The sequence below is a fragment of the Podarcis raffonei genome, chromosome 9 (genome assembly GCF_027172205.1).
Source record: "Podarcis raffonei isolate rPodRaf1 chromosome 9, rPodRaf1.pri, whole genome shotgun sequence".
Taxonomy (NCBI): Eukaryota; Metazoa; Chordata; class Lepidosauria; order Squamata; family Lacertidae; genus Podarcis; species Podarcis raffonei.
The window spans coordinates 4,510,112-4,525,866 of record NC_070610.1 but is presented as its reverse complement, the minus strand read 5'-3'; the positions used below and the strand labels follow the sequence as shown (position 1 = coordinate 4,525,866).

The following is a 15,755-nucleotide window of genomic DNA, read 5'->3' as shown; positions in this document are numbered from 1 at the left end:
ACACAAACATACTATTAGCCACTAGTCCAGTAATGTTGCCATTACGTGTTGCACTCTCAACATGCACTTTTCTTTGCAATATTTGTTTAGCTTTGAGAGGAGTTGCTATACCCATATTACAGGCAGAGAACTCAAGACAGAAGCAGTGAATGATCCAAGCACATGGCTGAGAACTAGAACTCTTAACTGTCCTTAAATCAAAGGGTCTGTCTAACTGAGATGAATAAGAAATAAATTTTAATAGCTTTTGAGTAGTCCTATACAAATCTACCTTGATAATCTGCTGTGAAAATTGATGGGTCAGAATCATCAAAGAAGAAAAATGCAAAAGTATGCACAAACCTTGAGCAATTAAAGCTTATTTTTACAGAAAAATGAAGGGAACAACTGGTGGCAAAATTATACTTTTCTTAGAACCAACCACCACAACAAATAGTGGCTTTTTTAAAAAAACAAGAACAATTATTCAGGCTGAATGTTATATATATATAGAGAGAGAGCGCGCGCGAGAGCAAGCGCACTGTAATTTTAATGAATTTTTTTTGGCCCTTCATCATGTACGTCTAGTCTTGGTCTTGCAGCTTCAGTTCTACATTGCAACCACATCCCCTTAGTACCACCCCTCTGAATTCTGCAGCAACAGCAAAAAAATCCCTTATGAAGATACAGCTTATCATGTCACTTCCATACCATCAGTAAATTACCGTATTTTTTGCCCTATAGGGCGCACTGGCCCATAGGACGCACCTAATTTTTTTTTGGGGGGGGGGAATGAATTAAAAAAAAGTTATTTCCCCCCCAGCCGCGGGGCTGGGGTGGGGGAAGCCCGAGCTTCCCCCGACCCCAGAACAGGCTGCTGCCCGCAAGGCTTGCGCGCCCGGGGGGAATTCTCCCGGGCACGCAAGGCTTGCGGACACCAGGGCGAAGCACAGGGCGTCCTCCGGAGGGCACCCCGTGCTTGGTGCTGCAGGCTGCCGCCCGCAAGCCTTGGGCGCCCGGGGGAACTCCTGCCGGGCTTGCAAGGCTTGTGGATAACTTCCTGAAGCCTGGAGAGCGAGAGGGGTCGGTGCGCACTGACGCCTCTCGCTCTCCAGGCTTCAGCGAAAGCCTGCATTCGCCCCATAGGACGCACACACATTCCCCCTTCATTTTTGGAGGGGGAAAAGTGCATCCTATAGGGCGAAAAATACGGTACATACCTGACCATATCCTTACTTTCACTGTGATTTGGCTCTCTGATTTTGAATTTAAAAATAAAGAAATAGAGGCTATTTAAACTACTGTATTTCCATGTTAACTGTGCTTTGGACTGCAGTACTGGGTACATTTAGTTTTTGAGAAGTGATAGCCAACAGAGATTAATGACAGGTATTTTGTTCTTGGCAGATCAAGGTCTGGATGGATGTTTCCTTGGCAATGTAGGAGACAAACCACCCACCTAGAGCATTTCAGAATTGTTTTGTTGTACACCAAATATATCTTGAATTATTTCATATCCCAATCATTCTGAAAACATGTCCTTTACTTATAGACCCATAAGCTTGACTAATAATTATTGCAACTACAAGTGGCACATTAAAAACTTGAATAACACACAAAACCTCATAGTAAAAATACGCCAGGCATACCTCTTCGCATACTCGGGATGAACAATGTTTCTCTCTCTTTCTGCACGCGTGCAGAGTAGCTTTCATATTCTGCAGGTCTAGTCACTAGGAAGTCTGGGGCTGTGTGTTCTATAAGGAATAGGTCATCATCCTCTTTTTCATGAACAAGATGCTCCTCTTCATCCTGCATTTCACATGCAAACATTAAAAAAAAAACCTTTTCATCATAATCCCTGGACAAACGACATCATACTTCACAGGTCTGCATATGCAAATGTTTTTTTCAGCCAACGCATTGCTGGTATATTAAAAACTTCCCACTCATTATTTGAATTATTTTTTTTAAAAAAGATATTTATTGAGATTTTACAAACAAAGAAAATTACAATATAAAAAAGAAAAATAAAAAAGACAAAGAAAAAAGATACAAAAATACAGAAAAAAATACAAAATATGTGAAAAATAAAGTAACAATTAAAAACAAATCAAACTTTTCATGTCTTATATTTCAATTACTCGTTTCCTGACCTCCTCACACCTCCCTTTTTTGTACTCCAGTTCACATAGTTAATTCAGCAAATCCTTTCCCTCTTTGTTTTTATCTTAATTATAAATCTTAACATATTAAACATCATATTTTCATCTAATTATCAATCCTTTTTTGCATATTCTATTAATTTTGTTACTAAAACCATCTCATTTCAATCCTGCATCATTTTAACATTCATTAATTTTACAGTGTTTCTGCAGATAGTCTTTAAATTTCTTCCAATTTTCTTCCACCAACTCTTCTCCCTGGTCGCGGATTCTGCCAGTCATTTCTGCCAATTCCATATAGTCTATCACTTTCATCTGCCATTCTTCCAAGGTGGGTAGATCTTGTGTCTTCCAATACTTTGCGATAAGTATTCTTGCTGCTGTTGTAGCATACATAAAAAAAGTTCTGTCCTTCTTTGGCACCAATTGGCCGACCATGCCCAGGAGAAAGGCCTCTGGTTTCTTCAGGAAGGTATATTTAAATACCTTTTTCATTTCATTATATATCAATTCCCAGAAAGCCTTAATCTTTGGGCACGTCCACCAAAGGTGAAAGAATGTACCTTCATTTTCCTTACATTTCCAACACTTATTATCGGGCAAGTGATACATTTTTGCAAGCTTGACTGGTGTCATGTACCACCTGTATATCATTTTCACAATATTCTCTCTTAGGGCATTACATGCCATAAATTTCATACCGGTGGTCCACAACTGTTCCCAGTCAGCAGACATGATGTTATGTCCAACATCTTGTGCCCATTTAATCATAGCAGATTTAACCGTTTCATCCTGTGTATTCCATTTCAACAGCAAGTTATACATTCTTGATAGTATCTTAGTTTTGGGATCTAACAGTTCTGTTTCCAATTTTGATTTTTCCACCTGGAAACCAGTTTTTTTATCCATATTATAAGCCTCCCTTATTTGGTAATAATGAAGCCAGTCTTGCACTTTATCTTTTAGTTTCTCAAAATTCTGCAATTTCAATTTGTCACCTTCTTGTTCCAAAATCTCCCAATATTTTGGCCATTTGGCCTCCATATTGAGCTTTTTCTGAGCCTTCGCTTCCATCGGCGATAACCACCTTGGGGTTTTATTTTCAAGTAAATCTTTGTATCTTGTCCAGACATTAAACAATGCTCTTCTGACAATATGGTTTTTAAATGCTTTGTGAGCTTTAACCTTGTCATACCACAGATATGCATGCCACTCAAAAACATTATTGAAACCTTCTAAATCCAAAATGTCTGTGTTCTCAAGAAGCAGCCATTCTTTCAACCAGCAAAATGCTGCTGATTCATAGTAAAGTTTAAGGTCTGGCAGGGCAAATCCACCTCTATCCTTAGCATCCGTTAATATTTTAAATTTTATTCTGGGCTTCTTGCCCTGCCAGACAAATCTAGAAATCTCTTTCTGCCACTTCTTAAAACAATCCATTTTGTCCAAAATTTGCAATGATTGAAATAAGAATAACATTCTTGGCAATACATTCATCTTTATAATAGCAATTCGACCAAACAAGGAAAGCTTCAAATTTGACCATATTTCAAGATCCCTTTTCACTTCTGACCAACATTTCTCGTAATTATCTTTAAACAAATTTAGGTTCTTAGCAGTCATGTTAACCCCCAGGTATTTTACTTTCTTAACCAATGTTAATCCCGTCTCATTCTGAAACCTCGCTTTCTCGATCGGTGTTAAGTTTTTCTCAAGAACCTTAGTCTTTAAATTGTTTAACTTAAATCCTGCAACATGACCAAATTCCTGAATCAATTCTAATACTCTTTTTGTACTAGATTCTGGCTCCTGTAATGTCAATACTAAATCATCTGCAAACGCTTTAAGTTTATACTGTTTATCTCCGACCTGAATACCTTTAATCAAATGGTCCCTTCTAATCATGTTTAGTAGAACCTCCAGGACCGAAATAAAAAGCAATGGGGAAATTGGGCAGCCTTGTCGTGTCCCTTTCTCGATCTTAAATTCTTCTGTCACCACGTTGTTAACAATCAATTTAGGCTTTTGTTCTGAGTAAATTGCACCTATACCATTTTCAAAACCTTGACCAACCCCCATCCCCTGTAGATTTTTCTTCATGAAACTCCAAGAAATATTGTCGAAGGCTTTCTCCGCATCAACAAATATCAAAACTGCTTTAGTATTAATATTCACTTGCAACTTCTCTAAAATGTTAATTATATTTCTCGTGTTGTCAGACAAGTGTCTACCTGGGAGAAAGCCGGCTTGGTCCTTATGTATCTCTTCCACTAATACTTTTTTTAATCTTTTAGCCAAGATATCAGCAAATATTTTGTAATCCACATTAAGCAGGGATATGGGGCGGTAGTTCTTAAGTTGTGTCTTTTCAGACTCAGTTTTCGGTATAAGCGTAATATAGGCTTCCTTCCACGACTCTGGCGCTTTTCCCCCCTCCAAGATTTCATTACAAACCTCCTTTAGTGGTTGAATTATCCAATCCTTCAGAGATCTATAATATTTTGAGGTTAAGCCATCCGGCCCTGGAGATTTGCCCAACTGCATATTCTGAATGGCACCTTCTACCTCCTGTTCTGTAATTTTATAGTTCAGCATTATCTTGTTTTCTTGAGAGATTTTTTGTAATCCATTTGTTTTTAAGACTTGGTCTATATCAAACTCTTTCTGTGGCCCTTGTGTATATAACTGTTTAAAATACCTCTGGAAGCATTTTCTAATTTCCACTGAATTCTGTATATTCTTTCCTTCCACTTCCAAGTTTGTAATGGTATTCAGTTTTTGCCTTTTTTTCATCTGCCAAGCCAGCAGTTTCCCACATTTATTAGCCAATTCAAATGTCTTTTGTCTCATCTGCTTGATTTTCCATTCTATTTCCTGATTTATCATTTTCATATATTGTACTTGATACAACTTTATTTCTCTCAGAATCTCTTGCGACTTTGGTTTCACTCTTAATTTCTTCTCTCCTTTTATTTTCTCCAAAATGTTATCTTTTTTCTCATTTTGAGTTCTCTTCTTTATTACGTTCTGTTGAATCAGAAACCCTCTCATAACCGCTTTGCTTGCGTCCCAGATTACTCTTTTTTCAACCGTAGTATTCAAATTTATCTTGAAATAGTCTTTTAAGGTTTTTTGGGCCTTCTCAGTGACATCTGGATCTCTAAAGAGGGTGTCATTCATTCTCCATCTAAAGGAACCAATTGGTGTTAATTTCATCTCCATTCTCACAGCATTATGGTCGGAGCAGATTTTAGGACAAATTTCCGCTTTTCGAATTTTAGGAGCCAGTCCTCTAGTTATCCAAATTTGGTCAATTCTTGTCCATGTCATTTTGGCTTCAGAAAAGAAGGTTCCCTCCCTACCCAGATTCTCCAGATGTCAATTAAGTCCATGTTGTCAGTCATGTCAAAAATTGTTTTCGGTAGTCTGCCGTCTTTAGTAATTATCTGTCTTTGCGACTTGTCCATATTTGTAGACACCACTCCGTTCATATCCCCCATCATGATGATATTATAGTCCATGTAGTCCAACAATGTTGGACATTGACATCATTATTTGAATTATGTAGGGATGATCGCTGGGTCCGGAGGGAGGACACTCCCCACCCGCAGGCAGCCTCAGCCTGCCTGTACTTTGGGGTGCAGGGCACACTCCCCCCCTCAGACAAGCCACAGCTGTCTGAACATCGTACCCTCTGTCTAACCTTTTGTGGTCTCAGTAGTCTACGGTGTCCTGTCTGCAACCTTTGTCTCTGAGACCTTTTGTCTCCTTCGTCATACACTGTGCAAGGGGAAAATGACGCGGTGGAAACAGGTGCCAAAATAACTTTGTACCACCCCACTATCTCGGGACCAGAAGATGTGTAAAGGTCACAGCCCAAAATGCTTATTTTTTGCATATTTGTGTCAATAAAAGGAGGCTCCACAGGGCTGGCCGGCAGCCTGCATGAAGCTCACCTGTGCGCAGCTCACCTGCATTATCAACTCCTGCCTCATGTCCATCACTTCAGAATTACACTCAAGCATCTTCAGCACAAAGGCTATATTTGCTTGCACAAATCACGCCTTTACTCAGGAAACTACTAAGTTAGAATATTGGTCTCACTAGGTCAGCATCACCCACACTTTCTTGCAGTACATCGCCAGAGTTTCAGACAAAATTCTGGGCTGGTGGACATTATGTGCTTAAATGTCAGGTGTGCCATTAAGCTCAATATGCAAGGACAAGTCAAATAGTCATATGGATAGGATTCTGCTGCCCATCAGTTGCTGGCTGCACCCTTCCAAGTTTCATATACCATACAAAACAAATAATGTAACACTAAAACCTTGCCCAAACAGGTAGGGACACATAATTTCATTAGTACCATTTCATTTTCTTCTTGTTCTTCTCGGGGGCTGAGTGCAGATTCCTGATTTTCCCTCTCCTTGCCATCTAGATTCAACACACGCTTAGTCTTGTTTTGCATGTCATCCACAGCATTCTCTGGTTCAGGACCAAAATTGAAAGTGAAGAAATTATAGGCTTCTTCAGAAGAAGGATAACTAGTCTGGAACGAATGGAAAAAGGTAATTATAGATCAGTTTCACAGTGCAATATTTCAATGAAAACATAACAGTTAAAATTATTTTTTAATTTATATTTCTACACCACCGTTGACAGGGCGGTTTACAATACAAAAACACAGATTGCTTCCCCCAGATTTTTTATTTAAAAAAACTTGTACACTCCAAACCAAAATATTTGAACTTGTGCATCATATACAGCCAACTCTCTTGTTGAAAAGTCACGTTTCGCAATCTTTTCATTAAACGCAGCAGCTAATATTTCGTAGTCTCTGCAAATATTTGCAGGCTGAGCAAGCCTTGGGATTATACTGTCAACCAACTGATATGTTTATTACTTTTTAATAAAGAACTCTTTTACTTTGTTCATTTATACTGAAGCAAACATACTGAATGTGCATACTTTTGGAGTTGAGAAGAGAGGCCACTTTATGTAGAAGAATTGGAGAGAGTGCAGGCTGCTTTACAAACTACAGGGTTGACCTGGTCACCTGCCACACGCTCCCCACCCCCTCCTCCTGCTGCTCCAGGAATGGGACCACTCCCCAAGAAATCACTCTCTGGGGAGAGGAAAGCAGCACATAGCAGATGGTACACATAAAGGACTGGCTGGCTCAGCCTGTGTATTTTAAATTGCAATTATACACATTTTATTTCAAAATAAGATCGGCTCTTACCTGTGATTTTTGCTTGACTTTTTTGACAGAATCATGGAACTTTACTCTTGCTGACACCTTGCATTTATTCTCTTCTGTTGCACTCAGTTCACCTTCATCTACCTGCACACACACATATACAAACAGTTAATGATCAAATTTATTCATGCTACCAACATGCCCTTAATTATGAGTAGTGGAATGTGGGGAAGTGTGTATTTTAGGTGTTGTCACATGTCGGCCACGCAACATGTGGAAAATGATGGGGGATTTAAATAAAATAAAATGCTTCGTGCATGCATATATACATGCATACACACACACACACACACACACACACACCCTGCATCTCTATCAGCAGAGGCCAGGTTGGCCAGTCTTAGAGACAGCAAATGTGTGTCAAGTTGTGCTCCAAACTGAAGCCAGTTCACGGCATCACTACATGCAGTGTCACTACAATACATGCCCTCTGTGGCTCTGCAATGGGGCTTAAGGGCTGAGTGCCCAATTCCATTTGAGACCACTGCCCTAGAACATAATAGTTCTGGCAAGCTCTGGAGGGGCGCATGATACAGAGAGCTAATGTAGAGCAGCAGATAGAGTGTTAGACCTAGACTAGGGAGCCCTGGGTTCAAATTCTCACTCAGTTTTTGGGCATGTGATAAGGCAGTTCCTTGGTGCTGCAGGCTGACTCTGGACTTGTTCCCTTCACCCACATACTGCTGCTGAGCTGCAGCCGCTGGAAGCAGTGGTTAATGCCTGCTCAACTGAAATGGAAGCATCACCAACACAAGCAAGGGTTTTCAACGCTGCAGAGTCAGGTCTCGGTCCTTTTCCATTGGGGATGACAGGAATAGTCAAACCTCCTATCTCTTTTTAAAAAACAGCTGCTTGATAAAACACACACTTGTCCAGCCGCAAAATTAAAAACAAAACAATGCCTACTCAGCTACAAAGCTTACTGGGTGATCTTAGGGCAGGCATCATCTCTCAGCCTGACCCGTCTCTCAGGCTTGTCAGAGGGGTAAAAAGGGAACAAGTGACATCATGAAAACTGCCCTGAACGCCGTGGAGGAAGGGCATAACAACATGAAAGAACTACAATTAAGGGTGACACCTAGGGCACCTGTTATTTTGCTCAAGCTCATAGGCTGCAACTTTCATTTGATTCCCTAAAACTTAGTGATTCCTACTCAGTGTACAGGGTTACCGTGTGCAATTTCTGCTAAACAGGGAATGGTTTACAAAAAAATAAGAGTAAGAACTGGTATAAGTCATCAAAAAGGAATTAAATTAACCTTCCAAATGTCAGACAACCCATCTCTTTCCTGTGAAATATTTTGATGTAATGAGGGGAAAGAACACAGGGATTGACAATCTGCTCACCTCATTCTCCAAACTAGCTTGTTCTTTCCTCCCTCTGAGGCTTTTCAGGGACCGCAGATGAGGACCTGAGGCTTCTTGCAGAAGAGCACTTTCTGCTTTAGACTAAACAGAGGGAAGAATCTTAGCTTTCATTAGTTATGTGCTGCTTTTCGTTAACAGTCTACAACCAGGAAGTACAAAAAACAGCTTGGCAGCTTACACAAAACTTCCACAAAGAGCTGCTAATAGGGTAGATGAAGAAGAAACTCCCAAATTCTACCCAGATGCTACTCCTGCATACACAATCTCCTGGCCTCAAAGTTGTAGCCCAACTCTTTCGATTTTCTGGTTTGCTAACATGAACACACTGTGTACAGATTGTGATATTATTTCATAGCAGTTTATCTTGGCAAATCTCAACTTAGAATACAAATATTTCCTCTAAGCAACAATCTTATTATTAGAACAGGTGAAATTAGCTGTTTAAAATCGGTAACAAGAGTCCTTATCAGAAAGCATGTGGTGTCAGCAAGCAGCACGTTAATAGGTATGTTAAGGAAGAAACCAGAAATGTTGCATATTACTGGGATCAGCAAGAGAATGATGCAGTGTACCTCTCTAACCTAGGAGTGCTCTAGTCTAGGCCTCCAGTCAGCCTAGAGAAGGATTCTTCCAATGCAGTTTGGGTTTGGAGTGGGTACGGCGGTTAGTATGCCTTGTTTTCACCCACACCTAGCTTTGGTTGGAACACAGCACCTCTTTCCTCCCACTCAGTCCCTGCACCCCATTCCACAGATACAGAAGTTCATGTCTTCAATGTGATTTACAATGGCATTCAACGTGGACTTGGGAGATCCTCTCCCCAGATGAGAGGAACAACTCTACTATTTTCTTGACTCTATGTCCTCAAATCAGGAAGCTCAAAGGTCTTTGGTCAGGCCATTTGCAGGCCAAATTGCCAAGTGTTTGGAAACCATGGATAGCTCTGCATGGCTAGGGAGTCTCCAAGTAGGCAGCCACTTCTTCCTTGTTTTAGGGCGGCCCTGTTTCATTTCCAGACTGATAAGCACTAAACCACCAGAGTTCATTTTAAAATTTTTACACCCGTAGTCTCACCCGTGCAGCTTTCAGTTTCTCTCTCATTCGCTCTCTCATGGAAAACTCCGCAAAGCTTGTCCCCGAGGTACCTGGAGCTGGAGGCAAGCCTGTACAGGAGAAAGCAATACCATAAATTTCAAAAGAATCCTCACACTGGAGATTAATCTGACACTGCGTTAAGATAACTTTTCAAAACATTTATAGCATTTGGAAATCTGAGTTAGAGAGGAATAAACTTTGAAAGAAGACGCTTAAGGTTAAGAAAAAACATGTTTTATTATTGAAATCTTATAGTTTAGCAATCAAGGCTCTCAGTAAGACTGTACATTAACCAATCTAGCTCGTAAGTTCTGCTCTATCAAAATAGAGAATACAAACACTTAAGAACTTAAGAACTGCATTGTTGGATCAGACAACATCTATCCCAGTAAACTGATTCCAAATCACACTACATTGGGGTAGGGAATCTTTTTCTGTCCACAGGCTACATACCCCTTAGAAAACTTTCCTGGTGGGAGGTTTACATGCCAGTGGTGGCCTGGGCCAGAGGCAAAATTGGGTAGGAATGAAATTAACATGAACATTAACTTTGTACAACATGAGAGTGGGCCTTTTCTGCAGTGGCTCCCCATCTGTGGAATGCTCTCCCCAGAGAGGCTTGCCATCATTACATGTCTTCAGATGGCAGGTGAAAATATTCCTCTTTACCCAAGCCCTCAGCCATTAAAATAATCTATGGCTTGTTAAATGCCGGGGGGGGACTGTTATTATGATTATGTTATTATTATGCTGTATAAAGGTAAAGGTACCCCTGCCCGTATGGGCCAGTCGTGTCCGACTCTAGGGTTGTGCGCCCATCTCACTTAAGAGGCCGGGGGCCAGCGCTGTCCGGAGACACTTCCGGGTCACGTGGCCAGCGTGACGAAGCTGCTCTGGCAAGCCAGCACCAGTGCAGCACACGGAAACGCCGTTTACCTTCCCGCTATAAAGCGGTCCCTATTTATCTACTTGCACTTAAGGGTGCTTTCGAACTGCTAGGTGGGCAGGAGCTGGGACCGAACGACGGGAGCTCACCCCGCCACGGGGATTTGAACCGCTGACCATGCGATCGGCAAGCCCTAGGCACTGAGGTTTTACCCACAGCGCCACCCGCGTCCCCCATTATGCTGTATATTATGTTTTTATTATTATGGTGCATACATTATGATCTTAATATTGTACTCTGGGATCTTTTGATAAATGCCTGCATGAAATGTATTCAAGGGCAGCGGGATCCTCAGGCCATTTTGCAATAGGCAGTGGGTGGGAAAAGCAGACTTCTTACGAAATCTACTCTAACCTCTTTCCTCACGCTTTTGTGAAAGGATGTCTGCGTGCAACAATAATGTAAGGAATACAAATGAGGAGAGGCTGTTCAGGGACAGTTTTCTTTACAGCAATAGAGAAGAAGAGGAGGAGTTTGGATTTGATATCCCGCTTTATCACTACCCAAAGGAGTCTCCAAGCGGCTAACATTCTCCTTTCCCTTCCTCCCCCACAACAAACACTCTGTGAGGTGATGGGGCTGAGAGACTTCAGAGAAGTGTGACTGGCCCAAGGTCACCCAGCAGCTGCATGTGGAGGAGCGGAGACGCCAACCCGGTTCACCAGATTACGAGTCCACCGCTCTTAACCACTACACCACACTGGTGTAACACTTGAAGCTAGGAAAGGAACAGGCCAACATTTCTCCTTTCATTAAAATAAAAATCAAGGACTACGATCAAGATTTGTATCTGACAGACTAAATACAGATACTGCTCCTTGTGTGTGAACTTGTGCAGACTCCTAAAACCCCCACGGCTCATAAAAATGTACTGAGGCCACGACCCCTGTGGCCATCTTAACAACAGCACTAGAAATAGAGAATGAACTCCACAATGTTTTCATCTTCCTGCATTTGTCATGGGAATAAATGTCAAATCTTTAACGTCTCCTAAAACACCTTTTCCTCATTATTCACAGCTGTTTTCTATTCACTATTAGTCTGCTTGATTAGGGGATTAAAATACTGCCAGTGCCTTGGAATTAAAATGGTAGTTCTGAATCCAAGAGACTGCAAAGATTAAACAAAAGGGAAATGAAAGATTTTTGCCAAGGGATTTTAGCCTTTAAAAAGGCTAAGGAAACTGTTGAACAATACTCAAAGGGAAAAGAAAGTATCTTGTTGCAATTGTTAGTCATTCTATGGATGTAATTTTAAATACACATTGTCAGACGGGGAATGAGGATAACAAAATAAATATTACACTGAGTGGCTCCTAGGGACATTGAGTAAGTTCTGGACATGCCACAATTCCTCCTCACCACCCCTCTACAAAAAAAAGAAAGAAAAAGAAAAGTTTTGAGAATAATCTCAGCGTTTCAAGACTGTTTAAAAAATGGGAGACAGCAGATCCCCAACCTCCAAGAACAATTATGATTAAGTTACAGCTATTTAGTGGGGGAAAGGGACGCGGGTGGTGCTGTGGGTAAAAGCCTCAGCGCCTAGGGCTTGCCAATCGAAAGGTCGGCGGTTCAAATCCCCGCGGCGGGGTGCGCTCCTGCTACTCGGTCCCAGCGCCTGCTCACCTAGCAGTTCGAAAGCACGTCAAAGTGCAAGTAGATAAATAGGGACCGCTTACTGGCGGGAAGGTAAACGGCGTTCCGTGTGCTGCGCTGGCTCGCCAGATGCAGCTTTGTCACGCTGGCCACGTGACCCGGAAGTGTCTGCGGACAGCGCTGGCTCCCGGCCTCTAGAGTGAGATGAGCGCACAACCCTAGAGTCTGGCAAGACTGGCCCGTACGGGCAGGGGTACCTTTACCTTTTTATTTAGTGGGGGAAGGAACCAGAATCAGAGTAAAAGCGCTCATGAGAAGGCAGAGATCAGAATGCAGAGAGATTTAGTGAGGACATGTTGCACACTGAATATATGTTTTAAAAGATCAAGTTACATAGTGCCATCTTAAAAGGAACCTTCTAGCTATGCACGTGATCTACTTTCAGGTAGAAAGCAGGGATTCCTAATCTCATATATGTCATAGCATCTGTGAGAATAGCAAATTAGCATTCTTGCCTGCACAGACACCAATGTGGGTTTCCTGAAAAATTCATTTTAGCAAGGAAAATACATACTTAATACACAGGATCAGAATACATCCAGTCCAATTGTATTGCGATTCAGTGCTTATTTCTGCTTGGAGCACACTAGAGGGTGGGAATAATCTGGGTGGGAATATTTGTGGGTGAGGGCATATGCACAAAACCTAGGTCCTTGTGGATCACGTGGTCCCTTTCAACCTGCTATATTCTACTGTCCATTCTTGACCTACTCCTAAAATCCTAAACTATTTCCATCCCTCTCCAAAGGAACTCCACCAAGGTCTGATTTCAGGCAAGCAGATCTAAGAAGGATTCAGGCAAGGGGCAGTTCAAGGGCCAGGTAAACAGAGGTCATGATCAGAACTCTCCCACTGAGGCTTCTAAACCAGAGCTCCAGAATTATATCCTGGGCCCAGCTGCTGCCTCTTAGAGCTTTCAGCAGAGAACTCTTCACATGTTGAGGGACCTACTCCTGAGTAGCCCTTTACTCCACAAGCAGAGCTGCTTCTGACCAGAGCTGCCATCACTCCTGGGGCTAAGGGGTTGTTCTGCCCCTGCTTCAGACGCTCAGCTCCCTTTCTGCAGGAAGGGTCCTTCTGAGGGTCATGGCTGCTCCTTGGCTGTTGTTCTGGGTTGTTCCTAAGTTTCTGGAGGGTCCAGATCATCCTGAGCCCGATCCTCAGAGCAGGAGTCATCTGACAGGGGTTTGGGAACAATACACTTTCCCACTCCCCATTAGACCTTGAGCTGAAGGGAAGCAAGTTGCTTCTTTTTAGCCTTGCTGTCATTTGGTCCACTAAGGGCTTGCATCTGCACTCTGCGCAGCGTGATGGAATCATGATGGAAGCAGCATAACAGAAACACAAGAGCACAGCCCTTAAGCTTCCTGTCCTGCTTTCCCACCTCATTTTCTTTCCCACCTTGGTATGTGGCACCATACCCCTCTGTCCGAACTGCCACAATGGACAGCACAGGGACACTGGCAAGGAATGATGATTGTATTTATTCCAGTGACTTAACACTGGTAGTGCATGCAGGCTTTTGAATTATGCAGGGCTCTGCATAATGTTGAACAGCTCAAACCATCCAGTTATCAAAGATATACACGAAGTAACTAACTTAAGGCAGCATTTTATATTTAAAATAGATAAATTAATAGAACTATGACAATATTAGGTAAATGGAATGTCTACTCTCGCTATAAGTAACCTGTGATGGGGGATAAAGAAGAATGAGCTGAGAATAACATGCCCTGTTTGTGAACTTCTCAGAGGCACTTGGGGGGAAACCACTGCTTGACCCAAAACACCGAGCTAACTTGGGCTTCAGTCTGATATGGCAGGTTATGTTCATTAACCTAGAATGAACAGAAGCCACACGCAACTGAATTTGGGGGTATTTCATATGGAGGTGGGGAACAGTTAAATTATTTAGTTCCCTCTCCTACAGAATATATAAATATTTGAAAAGGCTCTGCAGAGTTCAGCTCAACAACCCAGCACTATAAACATGTGTCACACAATTACATTACAATTTAGAAAGCTCTCTTCCCTGTACTTTAGATAAGAATCATGCAATAGGAAGTAACTGCTACCAATTTCATCTTATGAAAAGGATTTTAGTCCTTGTGGCTGCATCAAAGAGAAAAGCTTGAAAGAGTGCAACTTTATTACTTACAAAAGTAGCAAAACAAAACGCACGCACACAAAAGACAGGGCACTAGCTGAAAAGGACGTAGGGCAAAGCGCCGCGTCTGCACATGCGAGCGGAGCGGTTTGCGCTTCTGCGCATGTGCAATTCAGCACTTCTGCACATGCGTGAGTGGCAAACCCGGAAGTAACCCGTTCTGGTTCTTCCGGGTTTGCCATGGACGTTCTCTGGAATGGACACTAGACGAGGCAGATGTTCATGGATGTATTACAGTGGTACCTCGCAAGACGAAAGCCTCGGAAGACGAAAAACTCGCAAGACGAAAGAGTTTCTCGTTTTTTGAGTTGCTTCGCAAGACGAATTTCCCTCTGGGCTTGCTTCGCAAGACGAAAACGTCTTGCGAGTTTGTTTCCTTTTTCTTAAAACCGCTTGAAGAGGTGCAGTTGCGACTTGACTGTGCTTCGCAAGACGAAAAACTCGCAAGACAAAAAGACTCGCGGAACGAATTAATTTCGTCTTGCGAGGTACCACTGTACTGTAGCTATTTTCATCTTCCTTTTTGAGATAGCTGATTTTTAGTCACAAAGTAGCTAAAGTGTGTGGTTAATTTCTGCTGAGCCAACAGAACTGATTCCCCTCTTGTACTGGCAGGCAAATGTGATCCGCGCTCAACAAGGCCCACTCCTGCAGATGAGTCAAGGGAAGGACAGGCCCCTCTCCACCCCTCAGTCCCAAATGATTGGAGCACTTACTGCGTGGTGACCGGTCACTGGTAGTTGCCATAGTGTGTCCCTCTCACTCAGCCTCCTATCTCTTAGGCACTGCTTGTCTTCTCTCTGCAGTTTACAAGTCAGATTGGGAAAGAAGGGGGGGGGGGAGAAGGAGTGCGAGTGAGAAAGGGTTAGAGATCCCATTGCTAAGCAACAATGGGTGGCTTCTAGGTGACCCAGGTGGAAGATGGCTTTCCCAATGACACAAGAAATAAATGTGTGTGTGGCTGCTTTTCACTAGTGCACGCACATCCATGCACCGCTCATTCCAGGAGCATCTCGCTTGAACGCTTTATTCTATGTACGTGAACGAGCAGCAAGTGGCTGGGCTTGCCAGAGAGGGTTCTCAAGTTCCTTATCTAAATGTAGTAGTAACTACAGTTTAG

General features: G+C 42.3%; 1 protein-coding gene across 6 annotated transcripts in view; it reads right to left on the bottom strand.

Annotated features, from left to right (window-relative positions):
* The window catches only part of CC2D2A (coiled-coil and C2 domain containing 2A), a 54,043-nt gene extending 38,578 nt beyond the window's left edge, over positions 1-15,465 (bottom strand). For 2 of the 6 annotated variants that reach the window (XM_053402351.1, XM_053402355.1), the window contains exons 1-6: positions 15,352-15,464; positions 9,847-9,935; positions 8,752-8,853; positions 7,387-7,488; positions 6,511-6,693; positions 1,629-1,791 (exon numbers count right to left, since the gene is read on the bottom strand). In XM_053402351.1, the coding sequence (XP_053258326.1) occupies positions 1,629-1,791; positions 6,511-6,693; positions 7,387-7,488; positions 8,752-8,853; positions 9,847-9,935; positions 15,352-15,382 (670 nt within the window). In that variant the 5' untranslated portion in view covers positions 15,383-15,464. Of the gene's footprint in view, positions 1-1,628; positions 1,792-6,510; positions 6,694-7,386; positions 7,489-8,751; positions 8,854-9,846; positions 9,936-15,351 lie in introns of all 6 variants that reach the window. The other 4 variants (XM_053402352.1, XM_053402354.1, XR_008332074.1 and 1 more) reach the window with 3 other exon arrangements.
* Between the last annotated feature and the right edge of the window lie 290 nt (positions 15,466-15,755).